This window comes from Montipora foliosa, unplaced genomic scaffold (genome assembly GCF_036669935.1).
Source record: "Montipora foliosa isolate CH-2021 unplaced genomic scaffold, ASM3666993v2 scaffold_104, whole genome shotgun sequence".
NCBI lineage: Eukaryota > Metazoa > Cnidaria > Anthozoa > Scleractinia > Acroporidae > Montipora > Montipora foliosa.
Genome location: NW_027179403.1, coordinates 2822 through 20600, shown reverse-complemented (window position 1 = coordinate 20600; position 17779 = coordinate 2822). Strand labels below are relative to the sequence as shown.

Sequence of the window (17779 nt, the reverse complement as noted above, 5' to 3'; positions counted from 1 at the left end):
CTAATGACGTATATCCTTGTTGGAACACACCAGCGGAAGAATTCGTCTGTCATCAGGTTTAAACTCATCCAATCAAATTATGTTAATAGCGGGTGTGTCGTAGCTGCGATAAGAGTTATCCTTACAATCAAGTTTTTTGTAATTGAATTACAAAAAGAGAAAATCATATTCTTTTTTTGGGACCTTAAAAATCTATTTTAACTTAAAACTGAACTACTCAGTGAACTTTTGAAGGTGTGGGCTCTCCAATTTTACTACCACAGAAGCTTAGAGCAAATAGATCTCCCGATCGAAACGACTATATTCAGGGGCACCCAACGAGCAAATTAAGCCAAAGGCTATTGCAACTTATAGACTGTCTAAAGAGATGTTTTTATCACCTAAAAGAATTAATTTTATTTTGATCTGTTCGGATATCTTAACTGAAAACTAGTGTCTGAAAATTTTAGGGAATGAAGCTGATCTTCATTTCAAAAATTGCTAGCTGAAAATTTGCTCGTCCGAAACTGCTAGGTGACATTTTTAAGTGCCAAAAATTGCAAAAATTTCCCGAAAACGTAAGGGACTACTTTTCCTGGTTGCAAATATTTTAGGTGATGTCTTAGTAAAGAAATCTATAGCTGTTTGGCAACGTAGAATCCGGCGAACGCCAAACCGAAATTCTTAGAACAGTTTGACTCACCTAAATATATTTCAGCGAAGCGTATCGCTGGGTGCCCCTGTACAGTTTGCTGAGAAATATTTTCTGGTGAGCGAAAACGTTGAACAGACACAAATTAAACACATCTCTGAATTATTTATTTTCGTCTGTTCCTCCATGCAGTAAAGCTGTGCATTAACGGCGCAAGGAATAACGACACGTCAATGCGTAATTAAGTTTTTTGCCCTTTCGTTTTTCATTTTGATTCCTATATTGTTTTTTGAGCGAGACCAAGGACACCACGTTGACAGTATTACCTTTTTCCTCATCAAAATTTACAGAAGTCCAAAATGTTGCGTCCTGAAGAAATAGAAAGCCTATCTAGGACAGTCACAAACAAGGATGAGGCAGAGCAGGTTCTTTCCAATTTTCTTCCCTTAGTTAGGGGGTTTCCAGTTAAAGAATTCCGTTCTTCCCGTCAGATGGAACACATACCCTCAAAAATATATTTGCCAGATGACTGGAGTGAGTTTTCACCCGTATGCAGTACTGGAAATGGAAATTGCTTGTTTAACATCGTTTCAATTGTGATGAGGATGAGGCAGAGCAGGTTCTTTCGAAAAAGTGTGTCAAATGCCCGGAGGTCGCCCGGGGTATGCAAATGCAAATTCCCAACCCCCTGGTGGCGACAACGTGTGCAAATGCCCTGCAGTTGCCTGGGAATGGGGTATGGACTTTGCGGAAATTGGGGGTTTCCTTCCAACTACATTTTTCTTGGGGGATAAGGTAGATACAACATTTTTCTTTAGGGTTCTAACATAATTACGTTTTTTCTAAAGGGTGACCCATTTCTCTTTTATTTTTTCGAAATGTAGTCAGCATTAAATAACTATTTTTCTAAAGGGGGGTAACCTCACTGGATATCATCAACTGGATCGTTATAGATATCGGCAAAAATAATAAAATTCTGAACATATTCTTTACAAATGGACTAAATTCTGAGGGTATTGGTGGATAAAATAATTTCTTAAGGGATACATGTATGACATCAATCGTCAACAGGGGGGGTGTGGATATTAAATGGAATGGCCCTATGGAACAACCCACAAGACTTCCGTGCTCTTCAATAAACTGTTTGACATAAAAGTCTATTCGTTCATCAGACGATTCAGAAACTCCTGTTGTTTCCTGTAGACCATATTCAACAACACGTCTTCTTATAGTCCACCTTGATACCAGGAGCATGTCTGCAATTTGTTTCCAGGTGAAACCGTATGAGCGCAATTCAATGAGAACATCCTCTTTGATTTCAAACTTTGGCCTGCCCGGCCGTCCACTTTGCCCAACGTTTGGGAATTCTAATGAATAAATTGCCAGGTTAGTGCAAGGAGAGCCTGTTTGAGTTTCCCTTCTTCTTGTCCATTCTAAAAACAAAATACGGACGTTGTTAAAAATTTCTTGTACAACCGAAGCACACTCAAGTCTTGCATCGATCACCAAAGGTACGATCTGTTGAAGCGCAAGAAGGGCTGACTCCATTCGAATAACTATATTTTCTTGCAATCTATAATCTGTTGAGTTGTAAAAGGCTTCATAATCATTCATTAAATAGAGCAATTCTTCAAAGAATTGCTTCCATCCTAAGGCGTTTGCATCCATCTTAAATTTTTGGCGGGAAAATATCGAAATGCATTATGGGTTAATAATTCTGGAATAGTATACGAGGTAGTTATTGAAACAACTTGCATTGTGGGTTAACTCCTTTGTTGACAGTGTTCGGAGTTTGTTGACAATGTATGGAGTTTGTTGACAACGTTGTTTGATGCAAGAAAGCGTGATGGTGATCGCGGCTTGATCTTGAAGGTTCAAGTTGTTAGAACGTGTCAATTAATTTGGTGTCGGTAGTGGAACGAAGCCTGAAATTGAGATAATTCATTCTTTGAAAGTGACTTAAATTCATTCTTGAGCTTGACTCAAACGTCTCTTGACCTTGAAAGAAAATTTGTTGAACGTGATGACTTCATTTTGTTGAGCTTGCTTAAAATTATGTCTTGACCTTGAGAGAAAATTCGTTGAAAGTGACTTGATTTTGTTGAGCTTGATTGAAATCTGCCTTGAGGTTGGTAGGAAACTTGTTGAATGTGAAGGCAATTTTGGTTCTTGAATTTTGCACCATTTGGCTTTCCATAATTTATCGGGTGACGCGAAGGACCAAGGACGATCTGTGAAGACTAACAAACGCGATGAATTCCATATTCTTCCGTCGGAAAATTAATTGCTTGTGATAATTTGAGAACCAAGAGCTCTTTATCAGCTCTTTATGTACACAAAAACTTGTTTGCTTCTTGAGGAGTTGAGCGTTGGTAATTATATCCTGCATAAAATTTTTAATGTTTTTTTTCTGATCCGTTTTATAGTGTTCCAGTCTCGCAGAGAAAGATCAAGCAACAGCTCATCAAATGTTTGTCACTATGCTTATTTGAATTTTGTGAGAAACTAAGAAGTTTCATGTACTAATTGGTATTTCAAGAAATTGAACATCACAGATGAAGTGAAACCACTGCAAATTAAGGTACAGCCTAATGTATCCCTTTGATTTCTTAATAATTTATCGAGACCCACAGTATAACTGATGAGATTTTTTAAAGCTTATCCTGGGAGACCTGTCCTGTTAGGGACCCTAGCCATGAAGTGCAAGTACGAATGCAGGTTTTCCATACTGCATATCCACACAAACACAAGAAAAAGTGTGTGCAGTTTGTAGCATGATTGCTTAGCGGATTTGAGGCCAATTAAGGTTAGATTAGACTTAAATTTCCCGTACATCTTTGAGTGGTCTTTCTAGAGCTCTGGCTAAAGAAAGCCTGCATCAGGAGGTTTGGTGAATATTAGACACTTCTTTCCACTGGGGTTGACTTTCGAGTGTTTGTTTGAATGTAATGGCCATGCAAAAGGGAACACAGGGAGGGGGGGGGGGGGGGGAAAGAAGCGTGAAACCACCTGCAATTAACCCCACAAGGTTTTTGAAACTCTCATTTCCAATCATGGGTGACAAGCACAGGTTTGATGTGAACTAGCAACCAATCATAGCATTCCTTGTGCAAACATTGGCAGAAACACAATTCGTATTTCATTGGGGAAATATTTGTATGATCGAGTGGCAAGATTTCTGCGCAGGTCCCTACTTCATAATGCATACTCCCTTTGTTTCAAGAAACAAAAGCGATAGCAATAGACATCCTTTGGGACTGTGGCGCTTTGTTCTTTCTTCTTAGAGGTTTTTCAAGCAATCATTATAATAGGGTTCTTATTCTGAAACATAAACAGACCAAATAAAAATACTGTCTTAAAAAAATTAATGGCTACCTGCTCTTTTTATTGTGAAATTGTTCTTTCTGTCTGCTTGGGAATTCTCTGAGACACGGCAAAGTGTATGTTTTCTTCCTTTCCTGTATTCAGGATCATGAACGGTGCATTTAGTGGGCTTTTGCGATTAATCGCTCTTTGTAGAGATAGGCAATATGCTCAATGATGCTTCCAAGTAAATAACTTTGGTAGAGATCCATGGACGTTCCTGTATGAGGCATACTTCGTTTCACTCCCCATCATGTCTTTTCAATGCCCTGCTGTGGGCTTGTTTGTCTGGGTCAACGAAGTTTAGGTGATGGTTAACTGTGAGATGATGTTAGCCCTTGTCTTGTAGGCAATTGTAAACTTTCCGGCCACAGGTAGCTAGGGCTAATATTTTTTAAAGGGTAGTTTACTGTCAGAAATTTATGTGTTCTGGCAGATTGAAGGTTATCCATGGTAGTTTTTTCTTGAGCATCGTGAAACATATCCATCTCCTGATACACTTTGTCTTTGCCAACTGACTGCATTTCTACACAGGTTTTGGACACGGAAGACGAAAGTAAATTGTTTTCTTTGCCCCACTCTATAATTCACCACTTGGGATGGCAACAAAGCAGGGACAATTTCCAAATGTTCAAATCTCCCTTTGCTGACGCTTTTACTTCGCTAGCCATCTTGATTATTACGAAGACACAAGTTTGCTTCAAAAGAAGGGAAGCATGAAACAATTTTAATTGAAATGAACTCATGCATTTAAGTTTCCCATGAAAGATGCACCAACTAGACTGTAAACGTGGTACGCTCTTCCACGCAGTGAACTTATGAGTGTGCTGCACACACAGGGTAGAAGGAAAAGCAGGTCACAGTTCACAGCAGTACTCGAAAACCTAAAACTATCACAGGGACTAACCTTAAGCCTAAACAGTGCCTTTTGTCGGAATTAGGGTTACAGTTAGCATTATTAAAGGAATAGGTTGTTTCAAGAGTAGTAAAACAGGGATTTCTGAATGAAGTTCGATTATAGGTGCTCGGCGCAGCACGTGTATATAATTACGTATCATTGTTATGTAAATAGTCAGCCAGAATTCAAAATAAATATCATTTTCAAGGTGTGAATTAGCAACTTGACATGTTAGCTCAGTGGTCAAGAACAGGTACAAGTAATCCAGAGGTTTTGCAATGGGTTGGAGTTCAGGCAAGCTTTGAGTGACATATCATGGGGTAAAATGGCAGAAAAAACTGAGCGGGATCTGGAAAAAAGGACAAGATGAACGGATAGAAAGAGGAAAGCTGGAAGGAAAACAAGTAACGGTGTGGGCGATATGGGGAAAGAAGAGAGAGAGGGAGGGAGAGAGAAATGCATGAGATCCATTTTTATTCATCCCGTAAGTACCAATTAGTCATTTATATATTCAATTCTTTTGGGTATACGTATTGTTCTACAAAACAATAGCGCTAATGAATAATTTATTTATTCTGCATGCATAATGAAGTAGGGATCTGTATGGAAATCATTCCGATCAAGCTAACATGTCGACTTACTATTAATTACCATTTCTTTATCCATGTTTCTACTGTGTGCGCTTCATCAACAATGACATCCAACAATCTTTTGTGGAAGTTATTAGAATGTCCTTTTAGCCACCTTGACAAAATGCCTTGTTCAGTGCATCTTCTGCTATTGTGAACTTTCTGGAACTTGTCTTTCCAATGGATGCATCTTCCAGCTAAGAAGCTACCCAAAAGGTTGCCGTTACCCCTAACCTTCAGCCTCCTTAATCTGGTCATCAATGATACTTCTCAAAGGTGTGATTATTAATGCAGAACACATTTCGCTGGTCATTTTCTCCTTTATTTTTAGAGGTAGCTGAAATACCGGCATGAAGCTCCTGCCAAATACCAAATACCAAAAATCACCTCCATTTATTGCCTTTTTTACACGGTCTTTCTGCCCTTGTTTTAAGAACACCAGAAAATCCAAGCTCCTCAAGCTCATGCAACAAAGTTTTTCTTTCTGCTTTGTTTTCTCTTGATGCTTTCACAAAGGGAGCATTAAATTTTGACTGGCAGGCAGATTTTTGTGACACTTAATCAGCCAATCAGGAACAATATTTTCCCCATCCATTGGTGAATATGAGTTTCGAAGATCTTTTGGGGTTGATTGCAGGTGGTTTCTTGCTCTTTCTTCTCTCCCCCCTCCCCCCCTTCCTTCCCCTTTGCTTTTTCTTAATTGGACTTTGGTCCAGGTTTTTGCATAGCCATTAGATACTTTTAAAAATCACTCAAAAGTCAACCCTGGTGGAAAGAAACATTCCACCAAAAGGCCTCCAATGCAGAGCACCTAGTGCCAGCACTTAACTGCCTGCTTTCCTCAGGAGCTTTTCAGGGCCAATGAAAATTTAATATTAGACAATAATTACAATACTTGCCCATTAATTGAAGAATTGCAACTAGCAGGAGACACGTCAGTTGGCTATAAATTACATGTACAAGGCCAGCTGCAAAACTAAACAGGGACTACACAAAACAACTTCAACTAGTGGTCAGGGGGGGACTGCAGCCAGGAACCCTAGATTACAAGTCCATCCCACAAACAACCCATCATACTGCCTCCCCTTGCAACAACCACTCTATCATTTAGGGTTTGCAAGTCTAATTTCTTCTAGTGTGCATGCTCAGCACAGAAAACATAAGTTGTATGGCTGTGTGTGTTATTTATTTATTTATTTATTTATTTACCATTTAAGTCCTACATTGGATACTGAATATAAAGGACTGCATTAAACTTTAAAAACATCATAAATAATAGTATTATATACACACATGGAGCTAATAAATTGTGGACATTTCACTGGCAGTGATTCTTTCAATGCTACTTCCTTTGGTAGCAATTATTCCATTCCTGTATGGTTCTTGGAAAAAAGGAATACTTATAAATAAATCACACTTAGCATTTAGAGTCATATATGCATGCACAGCAGAATGTGTAGAGGAATAGGTAATTGGGTGGAGATTAACATTAACTACATTTGCTAAATTGTTTCTAAATTAATTTTATAAAGCATAGACAAGCAGGCAATTATTCAACTGGATTGCATTGATTTCCAGCCCAGTTCATTTGGCATATCAGTCACACTATCCCAGTGACAATTGTAATGCGAAAGAAACCATGGGGCTGCCCTCCTCTGAACCATTTCCACTTGATTGATGTTTTTAGCTGTGTAACAGTCCCAGACAGAAGAGCAGTATTTAACGATAGGCTGGATAAGAGATAATGATTTATATGCCTTCTCCTTCGTTGATGTGGTGCAGTGTTTTAGATTTTGCTTGAGAAAACCCAGCAATTTGTTTGCCTTGTTTGTGATATACCTCACATGCGCATTCCATCTAAGATCTGTGAAAAGATACACTCCCAGATTCTTGGTAGAGGCAATTCCATCAAGGTAGCAGCCATGAAGTGTGTACATGTAGTTGAAGATAATGGGCACACATCATCTTGTATATGTAATTCTTAGGACATTACATCTGGCAATATTAAATTCCATCTTCCAATCTTTCTCCCACGACTCCAGGCTATGTACTGTGGGTCTTGCTGTAATTGAACACAATCGTCCATAGATTTAACAACTTGATAAATTAAGAACTGTGTCATCGGGAAAGAGTCATACTTTTGACTTAATGCAGTTTGGTAAATCTTTTGTGAGGGCCAAAAATAAAAGTTGAAGTTGTGTGTTTAATATTAGAGTCCAGGGAACTGCAGTGATAGTCCTTGCACCTGTGCACTACATGTAGGTGAGGATAAGCCCATGTAATTTTGAAATTGAAAAAGAAAGGCTTTCTGTATTAATTCTGGCACTTAAATTGCTTCAGTAAGATGCCTACTGTCCATTTTTTACATTGTGTTACTTGGACTTTCCTTGCTCATTAATATCAAGTTAACACTATTGGTCAATACCTTAGTTACAATAAACCAGTGTTTGGATAATGACAAAGAGTTGTGGTGAAAATATTTATTGTTTGTTCCATTCTTTCCTTTATTTCATTGAAACAATATGTTTTCACAACATTTCCTCTAGGAGAAATAAAAGCACTCATCTCAAGAGCTTATGCTTACTTGTATGTTCTGCAGTCTAGAAAGTACAGCTGTACATTGTAAACATCGGACAAATTTGTGCAAACATCACTTGTCCAATGCCCATTTTCCACTAAGCACCCACCTTCTACATGTAACTTTTGCCAAAATTACCATTTACAGTATTGGGATGAGTATTTCCCTGTAAAATATCATGGTAATCGATGTTAATGCTCTGAGTGTTTACTGTATATTGCCATTTCAGGTGTCTGTCAATTGGAATTGAAGTCATGTCACAAGGAGTATCTGTCGAAGCAGAGAAGATTTTTGCCCAAAAGAAGGAAGCACTGAACATTACTCTTTTAGGGAGCGAATGGAATTCATCGGCGGGTGGGTTGTCAACATTAAACAGAGAGCTTGCAATTCATCTGTCACAGCAGCCAAATGTCAGCGTTTCTATGTTGGTCCCAGAGGGTGCTTGTAAAGATGAAGACAGAAAGGCAGCCAAAGACCTTGAAATCAATGTTCTTGATGCAAGGCACCGCCCAGGCTTCCGTGAACCTCTCCACTGTTTGTGCTTCCCACCTCAATATCACAGAATGGATGTTGTTATTGGACATGGAGCCAAACTTGGCTGGCAAGTTCAAGTCATAAAACAATCTGCACAATTCCAAAATTGTAAGTGGGTGCACATGGTGCATACTGCCCCAGAGGACCTCAGCAAATATAAGGGTTATGATAATCCTACTTCAAGAGGTGAACAGAAGCACTGGGATGAGGTTGAACTTTGCAAAGAAGCTGATCTTGTTGTTCCAGTTGGACCAAGACTTGGAAAGGCTTACTCTTCCTATCTGAAGGGGAGTAAGAAAGATAGGGATATTTTTGAAATAGTTCCTGGTCTGTTTAATAGGGAATTTGGGGATTTAGTGCAACAGGCCAAAGTTGAGAGTGATGATGAGTTCAATGTGTTGTTGTGTGGGCGTGGAGATGAGGAAGACTTTAAGCTGAAGGGATATGACATTGCTGTTAAGGCATTTGTTGATCAACGCCTGAAAGGGAAACGTTATTATCTTCTGTTTGTGGGTGCCCCTGATGGGAAGCAGGATGAGGTCAGGAGAAGACTTCTCAACTGTGGAATTACTGAAGAGCAGCTGACAGTGCGAAAGTTTGTACAGAGCCGTGCAGGAATGAAGGATCTCTTTTGTGAAGTTGACCTTGTCATCATGCCTTCAAAATCAGAGGGATTTGGTCTTGTAGCCCTTGAAGGTTTATCAGCTGGTTTACCAATTCTTGTGGGAAGTAATTCAGGATTTGCAAGCGCGTTAGATGAGATTGACTTTGGAGACACATGCATAGTGTGCTCAAATGATCCTGCTGAATGGGCAAAAAAAATTGAAGGTGTCAGAGCAAAACATAGAAAGCGGCTTCGTGAGATGACCACACTAAGAGACTCTTATAAAGAAACTTTCCCTTGGAAAGAACAGTGTGGAAATCTCGTGGAGAAACTGTGGAAAATGGTTCATGGTATTGTACTTATTATTGTGTTTTGGTTTTACAACTGTACACTGTATGTTCTTTTTGGTTATTATTTAGCACAAGCCCTGCTAACCCTACACGTACATGTACATTGTACCTACTGTGTGATTTTCTGGTCTGGGATGAAGTTATTGTAGAATTGTGACAATAATATTTATTATTGGTATTATACCACATATCAAGTGAATAGTGCTTTCTGCGTGTTCTGATTGCCTACAATTCTGGACAAAACTCGTTGAGACTTAATTATCACTTGTTGTCTTTTTCGGCAATGACGGGCTCATATTTTTTTGCTGAACCGCTGACAACACAATGCAGCGCGGCGATTTTGCGACTAAATTCTCGTATCTTGTTGCAAATTTGCGACTGGATTTTTTCATTAATTTCGAGCCCTGAGGGGGACACTGAAAAAGGCAGACTGCAGGCTGTGCAGACCATCTGTAAAATGAAAATTCAGTTAGCCTGAATTAGGGCTAAAAAACCTTTGTTTAGCCTAATTAGGCCTAAATAACATTCAGGTTAGCCTGTTTACGGTTAGCTCTCAATAATAGTGAGGGTAACGCCATATTTTACCCCTGGTCTGCACAGTCTGCAGTCTGCGTTGGCGTGACCGGCCCTGAGGTGGCTGTTCAGCTGATTATTCAACTTGTGTGGTACTATACATGTACTAAAAACTTATTACATATATTGATCTCAGTGTTGGTTAAAGTGGTGGATATTAAAGGAAAATTCAAGTGTACATTAGTGCTGGCGATTGAGATTGAAGACTCCATTTTGAAAATAATAAAACTTAGACTCACACTTCCACAAAAAACCACTGGTGCACACTTAGAACGATGGAATACTCAAGCTCCAACACCATGTAATTGCATCTTAGGGGGTTTCCCAATGGGCAACCAAGCATTGATCAGCTGAGGTGGTCTAGTTGCCTGGCTTTTGTTACCTGGAATTTTTTTAAATTTAGACCACAGTTTTTACAAATGTATGTTCTTTTGAGTTATTATTTAGCACTGTAGCATAAATTCTGTTGACCTTCCTACTGCATACATGTAGACTGCTTTTCTGATCCTTTGGGATCAAGAGCAAAAAGAGGAAATGCTGACAATAATGATTGTCACAATAATATTGGTTATTATTAGTATAATTAAAATTAAATTGAATCATTTTTGGTATTTACAGGAGTGGATTCAAGTGGTAGTGCAGAACAACAGGGAGTACAGCAACAGTTACCTGCACTCATATCAGGTGCGCTTTCTGAACACTACAGGTTTAAAGTACTTTCAGGCCTTCATTAATGCTAAACGTAACACATGCATTTGCAGATCTGCAAAGTAATCCCAATCCCTATGTTTTGCTTGAGATTTGTCACTTTTGCATTTTTGAGGTTCATGCTACTGAACAGAGCATCCATGAAGAGTAGGGTGGTTAATGGGCATCATGTCCTTTGGCAGTCTGCATCCAGCTTCATCTTTTGTAATGCTAGGCTCAGTGGCAGCATGATTACTATAAACATCAGTGGTGACAAGGAGTCTCCTTTGCTGTTGCCGACCAGATGTGATTGTCAGCTTCCAATTCACCTTGCTCTCACTGGTTATAGAGGCCATATTCTTCGCAATCCCTCCCAGCTCCAGGCTGGAGAAACACTGGGTTGTTCTTCAGCTGGGTTGTTGTCTTCACTTTGGTGTTTTTCTTAGGTATCAGGTGTTGTTTCGTATTGTGTTGCATTTGTGGTAAGAAGTTCCGTCTGTAGTTTCAATCTTCTGGTGTTCGTTTCATGCTCTCACAAGGTTGGAAACAAAAAATAATTTTGTAACACTCACCATGTGGGCGAATGACCTTCAAATCGCACTTGCTTTGATCAGCTTTCACTTGCCAAGTACATGTATTCCTTTATTACAAAAATCTGCAGGTAGTGCAGCCCAGTAGATCCAGAGATCCCGGGTTCGAGACACGTTTTGACCACTCATTGTATTTGTTCCAGGTAGTCCCTTGTTCACTTTCCTGGCTGCACTTGTAAATAGCCAACTGGTTTACGTCAGGCCATTTGTGATTCTTAAAGTTTTTCTGTTCAATGCTTGGAGATATTAGTTACTAACTTCTCGAAAAATCTGAGGATAAATAATGATACTTACTTACTTACTGCCCTCTTCCCTCTCCTACGAATTATAAAATATACAACCATTTATGTTTGATACCTTATAGGCATCTTTTTTGCGTGGAGTTTTGCCCTGTGACACTGAGTTGCAAGGACGTGGGCTGCACTTTTCTCGTAATAAGAAACTGATTCTGCTTCAGCTTTAGCTTTTGTATCCATCAATAAAATACATGTAATTTACTCAAGGTGAGAACGTTCTGTGATGCTTTTCTGAAGGAGGAGGAGTATTCCTATCACTATCAGTATTCACTGTCTTTTTGATACAGGAAGATAGTCACTTTGACACAATCTCTTTGAAAACTCAGTCAATGTACAAAGCCTGAAGCAAAGTATGTGTTGGTAAAAGAGGCGGGAAGTGTCCATTTCCCGCATTTGGCAGCTCCCTGTATGAGTCAGTGTATTTTATATCCAGAGGTCTTACTTCGTACAAGTACATCCATCATACTGGGCGAGTGATCCTTGACTAGTACTCTCCAAAAAAGTTCGGATCATCTTAATTAATCACAGAGTACTGGTTATTCAAACTAATAAAATGCATGTGTGGTGAATAAGGAATTGTTTTCATTGCAAACAAGAACATTGTAAGTCATCAAATCATGGCCGACATAGAGCACCATGTACCTCAAGTCTAGGTTGTGCTAAGATCTTTTTTTTTTTTTCTTGCTCCTTTAAAACCTGTTATCCGTCACAGTTGATAGTGGCAGAATCATCCAATTTCCACGTTATTTTGATCTCACTATCAGAGAGCTCTATTTGTCAAGCCACAGCAGGAGTTAGCTCAGATGAACAACAACTTTTTGCAGTTAGCAGTTTGCCAGTCCCAGTTTGCCAGGCTGACCCAAAAATAATGGGACAGCATGCTGGTGTGATGGAATGTGAAGTGACCACACACAAGGAAAATGGTAAGAAGTTAGGCAAAAGAAAGATCTCAGAATCCAATTTGGAGGAAGGTGCAGTGTACAGTAGTTATATAATTACATATACATGTACATGTACAGTTTTGCCTCACCCAGGTATATTTTACATAATATTATATTAAGTTTCATGTACACAGTCAATCTATGGTAGACAATATTGTGAAATGAACTGAAGTGTGAGTCAGAATGGTGATCCCATTTCAGGGAGCAACTTGAGCTTCAGTTTTATTAGAGTCCTGAAAAAATCCATGCTTACTGTAGGTGGGAATTAAATCTATGAGCTTGTTTATTTTGCTGTACTCTTCATCTGCTGTAATACACTTATCTGCATGTCCAGTTATTAAGCCATTTGTGAGCTGATCGGGTGGAAACTCTTGTTAGATCTCATAAGATCGAGGTAAATGTAATTTTGGTAGAGATTGTATAAGGGGGTGGGGTGTTAACATGATAATGTTGTGACTTTCGCACCGGCTCGAGTTTACTCCGGTTCCCTCTCTTAGCTCTGTATTATTTTGTTTACATGATATCACCAAAAAAAAGTCATGCTGGGGCGACCCACATCGGCGCGAGTTCACCCCGTTTGCTGCTCCAAAGCGAAAATTTTGTTTCAGCACAAAATCTTGCAACAGTTCTGACGAGGAATGACCACTCGTTCTGGAGTGAAATCGGCCTCCCAGTGGGCTGGAACGGGTAGCGCATGCGTACGTTTCCTGATAGACAACCATATTTGCAATTTGGATTCATGCCTGTATTTTATGGTTATGTGGTGTCCCTTCATGTAAACAATAAAAATTCACCAAACGTGGTACAAAATCAAGAAGTCACCTCTGTGTGAAACTTACACCGGTGCGAGTTTTCTCATGTAAACACCCCCTAAGAAATTTTGTTATTCTGAAGGAATGGGTGCACTCTAATCCCCAATCTTTCATAGTCTTTAATTAATAAACAGTTTTCCTTTTTTACTGACAATGAGACATTGAATGAAAGGTTGCATGTCCTGAACATTTTCATGATGGTTAAAAGGAAACTGACCACTGTCTTCAAGGTGAAGTTTACCAAAAATGAAAGCTCAGAATTCTGGCAAAACAGAGATCTTAGGGGTGTTGCATTAATGAGGCAAAAGAAGTCGACTTTATTTTATGTTAAGATGCAAAAGAGAAGCATCCTCAATAGCTGACACTGAAAGTACATGTAAAGTTAATCTTTCATCAAACAGAGTATTAAAGTACAGTATGTCAATAACATTTCTCAAGAGATTCGACATTTTCTCATTTAGTAGATTGCATGGTCAATGTCTCAGGATAAACAAATTGAATCATTTGTTTTGGTATATTTTACAGGAGGGGATTCATGTGGTAGTGCAAAACTACAGAGAACAGAGCAACAGTTACATAACGTATCTGCAGTCACATCAGGCGCACTTTACGGACATTCTGTGCATAAAGAGAAAATTAATGAGGAGAAAAAAGTGGTTCAAGTTGAAGGTAGGTTAAAAATTATTAATTATTGAATAGAAAAAGATATAAATTTTTCAGGGATGTTATAGAGTCAAGAGGTCAGGTATGCCTCTTGGTATTACCTTGTCTTGATCAATTCAGTCATAATAATAATAACAATGTTATAATCATAAGTAATTTACCGTAATTTCTGGAATCTGGTTGGTAAAGAGCATCCCTTACAAGTGGAATTGTTGTGCTCAACAAAGTTAATGCAACCCCAATCTCGTACCCAGAGTCCTCTGGCTTCTTGGCCAGCGGGTGAGCGCCCTGAGAGACTCTGGGATAATCGATTTGAACTATATTTTTGATTGGCCGATTGCGTAGCAAAGGCAGTCCGACAGGAAGTCGGTATGTAATTCGGAAGCCCCAGAATTTGGAGGGACATTCAAAATCTAAAACTAGTTTCAGTGCTGTTTGATTTTTTCTACCTCAGAAATATATAAATCCCAAAAATAATATAACGACGAGGTTTGAACTATGTCTTATACGCACAGGAATTTTCCCACGCTGCTAAAAAGTGATTACTGTTGCTGTTGCAAAAGTACCGTGGGAAAACATTATATCAGTCTCTTTGACGAGAAATCCGTGGAATAAGGTCTTGTCGAAGCCATTCAGAAATGACGGAAACATCAAATAGTAGTAGAGGAGAACATTTGTGTCGTTTCCACAAAAACTTGTCGATCGTGTTGCTGGCACGATGGCATTTTGAACGATGGAATGTATGCTGAAACACTAAAAATACACTTACCGAAAGCATCAGAGGTTTCATCTTCCCTTGCTCTTACAGCAAACCAATGATCATTTCTCCAGTTTCTTTGTGTGTAAGGCTAAAATTCTTGTTTCTCGAACACTTTCAACCCGCCATTTCTACTGTTTACGGTTTTCTCTTTTCTGTTTCCGGTTAAACTGAAGCATACGTAATAAGACCGGAACCCACGTTTTCTGGGAAAATGGAGTCGATTATCCCAGAGTCTCTCCGGGTGCTCACCCGTTGACCAAGAAGCCCGAGGACTCTGGGTACGAGATTGATGCAACCCCAAAGTGGGTTTTCTGTGGCCTACGAAAGTTGGATTTTTTGAAGTTACAGATATTACTGTAAGAAAATCCAAATGGCTCCCCCACCTCTTTTATTTTTTTAAGGGTCTACAAGTACCCCCCATACAATACCATCATGCAATACTTCTCCTTTTTTTGAGAGGATGAGGGGATGGGAAAGGAAGGGGGGGCTGGCATAAATTGCAGAGGACGAACTGGGCCAGAATAAAAGAAAGCCTGATTTATTTTCTCAAGAGAACATGTCAAAGTGATGTTACCTATCATTATGCTCTATCTGAGCTTGGTACCCATTTTTAAACACAAGGTCAAATGTGAGATTCCCAGCTGATAGAGGTGACAATACAGTAACTCCACAATATTTCTAATCTTTACTTCTGAGAAGTAGCTTCAGGTGTAGAAGGGGGACTTGTCTCGGGTACAAAACATGTGCAGCACTTGCAATATTCAAAATAATATATGTACATGTACCTCTTGCCAAATTCCGTTGAAAGTGGAACATACAAAACGTCTTTATTATTTTATTTTTCAAGTGATCCCTCAGATTCATTCCATTTGCTACAGTTCCAGACATAATTGTTGGGACACTTCTACCTCTTCCTTCCCCGTTAATGTTGGTGTGAAAGATTTGGTGACTGAACTGAGATAAACAACATTGAGAGGGGCAGGGAACGCACTACATGTAGATGGGAATAGAGGATGTTGGCATGAAGTGTCCCAACTAATTATGTCTGTTGCACACCGAGAACTAAAAGCTAAGAACGGGAAGAATTTGCCATTAAAAAGCTCCGCTTAAAGCGATTTGTCTTACAAAGAGGGACATTGAAAGTCCTCTTTTTCCTGAGAGTTACTTGGCATTCATTCTTTGGTGGCAGTTAGTGATGGAGCCTGTGGTTGGGGTCTTGAAGGATCTTATCGAAGAGGCGCGTGGTGAGTTCCTCTCTTCGAGCGCTTAATAGCAGCAGCTCCAGGGCGACGCACGCTTCGGAATAGCTCAAGGTGGGATAGATGATACGAATGGCGCGTTTTTGAAGCCTCTCCAGTTCATCTGATAGGTACAATGTATATGGGAAGACTATTATGAAGGTCTCACTGGCGTATTCGGCGACCGGCCGAGTGCATGTGGTGTAGAAACATACTAGTTCATGAGGGTCGAGGCCGGCTCGTTTTAACTGCCTCAGCAAGTACAGTCTGGAAGCTACCTTCTTAACTATCTCAGCAACATGCGCGTTCCATTTCAAATCATCAGAGATGAAGAGACCCAAAAGTTTGGCACTCTTAACAACTTCGATGTTCTTATTATTGATGACGACAGGTGGAAATGAACGCTTAGATCTAGCAAAACAAATCTGCAACTCTTTACTTTTTTTTCTTCATTCAGCTGGAACCGATCTGCCTGAGCTGCCCGAACTAAATTATCTACAGCTGTTTGGATCTGACTACAATCACTCTTGTGGGTTGTTTCACTTATGATGGTGTCGTCAACATATTTCCATAGATCAACGCCTTCGACTTGGAGATCGTTAATCATCACCACAAAGAGCCAGGGACCAAGCTTAGTCCCTTGTGGTACGCCGGCAGGGACTCTACCCCAATCTGAGAAGCAGTCTTGAGAGAGCTTGACTCTTTGGTGCCGATCAGTGAGGAAATCTTCAATCCAGAGACGAACCCACTCAGGCAAGTCAAAGTTCTTAAGCTTCTCCAATAGAATGCGGTGATCAATCAGATCGAAAGCCTTCTTGAAGTCAAATAGAACTACACGGACCGTAGAGCTGTTGCCGTCGGTCTTCTGATACCATGTGTGCAGATACTAATGAGAGCATGCGCAGTAGAGGAATTGGGAACCGTTCCAAATTGATTCCAATCAACTTTGACCAGGACGGCTGGCTTGATGTATTCCTCAACCATATAGTCTTCGGCCACTTTTCACAGTATTGGCATTAGTGATATAGGTCGCAGATGCTTGTTAATATCAAGCACTAGTGACTGCTTGGGGAGGGGTGTAATATCTGCTCGTTTCCATGACTTCGGTAGGCGACTCTCCTGGAAGGTAGAATTCAGGATGTCTGCTACAGGTGCAGCAAGTATATCTGCATTATCTTTGAGAAGCCAAGAGGGGATTTGATCAGGACCAGACGCTTTGTTGGGGTTGAGAGTGCACAGCTTCTGTAGAACAGAATATTCCGTGATGAGCCTCAGGCGCGGCTCAACAGGTGCTGCGTTATTGTGCTCGTTCGGTCACGCACGTAGTGGTTCAAACTCACTCATAGGAGAGACGAAGCTGGAATTGATCAGATTCGCCAGGAACCGAGAGTCCTTAGGGGGCTCACCCTGTCGGCCGACGACGTGCTGGAAATCTACAAGTGGGTCGGCGCGAGTCGGTGGTGCAAAACCACTAAGATTTTTTACTTCCTTCCACCAGACTGCAGGCTTACATGATTTAAGATGTTTTACCTTAGCCTCGTAGAATTTAGCTTGGCAGTTCTTCCTAGCTCGGTTGACTTTATTGCGAAGAATGTTATAGTCGATCATATTCCTGCTGACCAGGGCTTGCTG

General features: G+C 40.0%; 1 protein-coding gene across 1 annotated transcript; it reads left to right on the top strand.

Annotated features, from left to right (window-relative positions):
* Positions 1-2407: 2407 nt before the first annotated feature.
* LOC137985798 (D-inositol 3-phosphate glycosyltransferase-like) lies at positions 2408-16696 on the top strand. Its single transcript, XM_068833353.1, has 7 exons — positions 2408-2503; positions 3058-3212; positions 8329-9587; positions 10779-10844; positions 12498-12656; positions 14012-14155; positions 16605-16696. The coding sequence occupies exons 3-7, from the start codon at positions 8354-8356 to the stop codon at positions 16694-16696; spliced, it is 1695 nt and encodes a 564-aa protein (XP_068689454.1). The 5' UTR covers positions 2408-2503; positions 3058-3212; positions 8329-8353.
* Positions 16697-17779: the final 1083 nt, after the last annotated feature.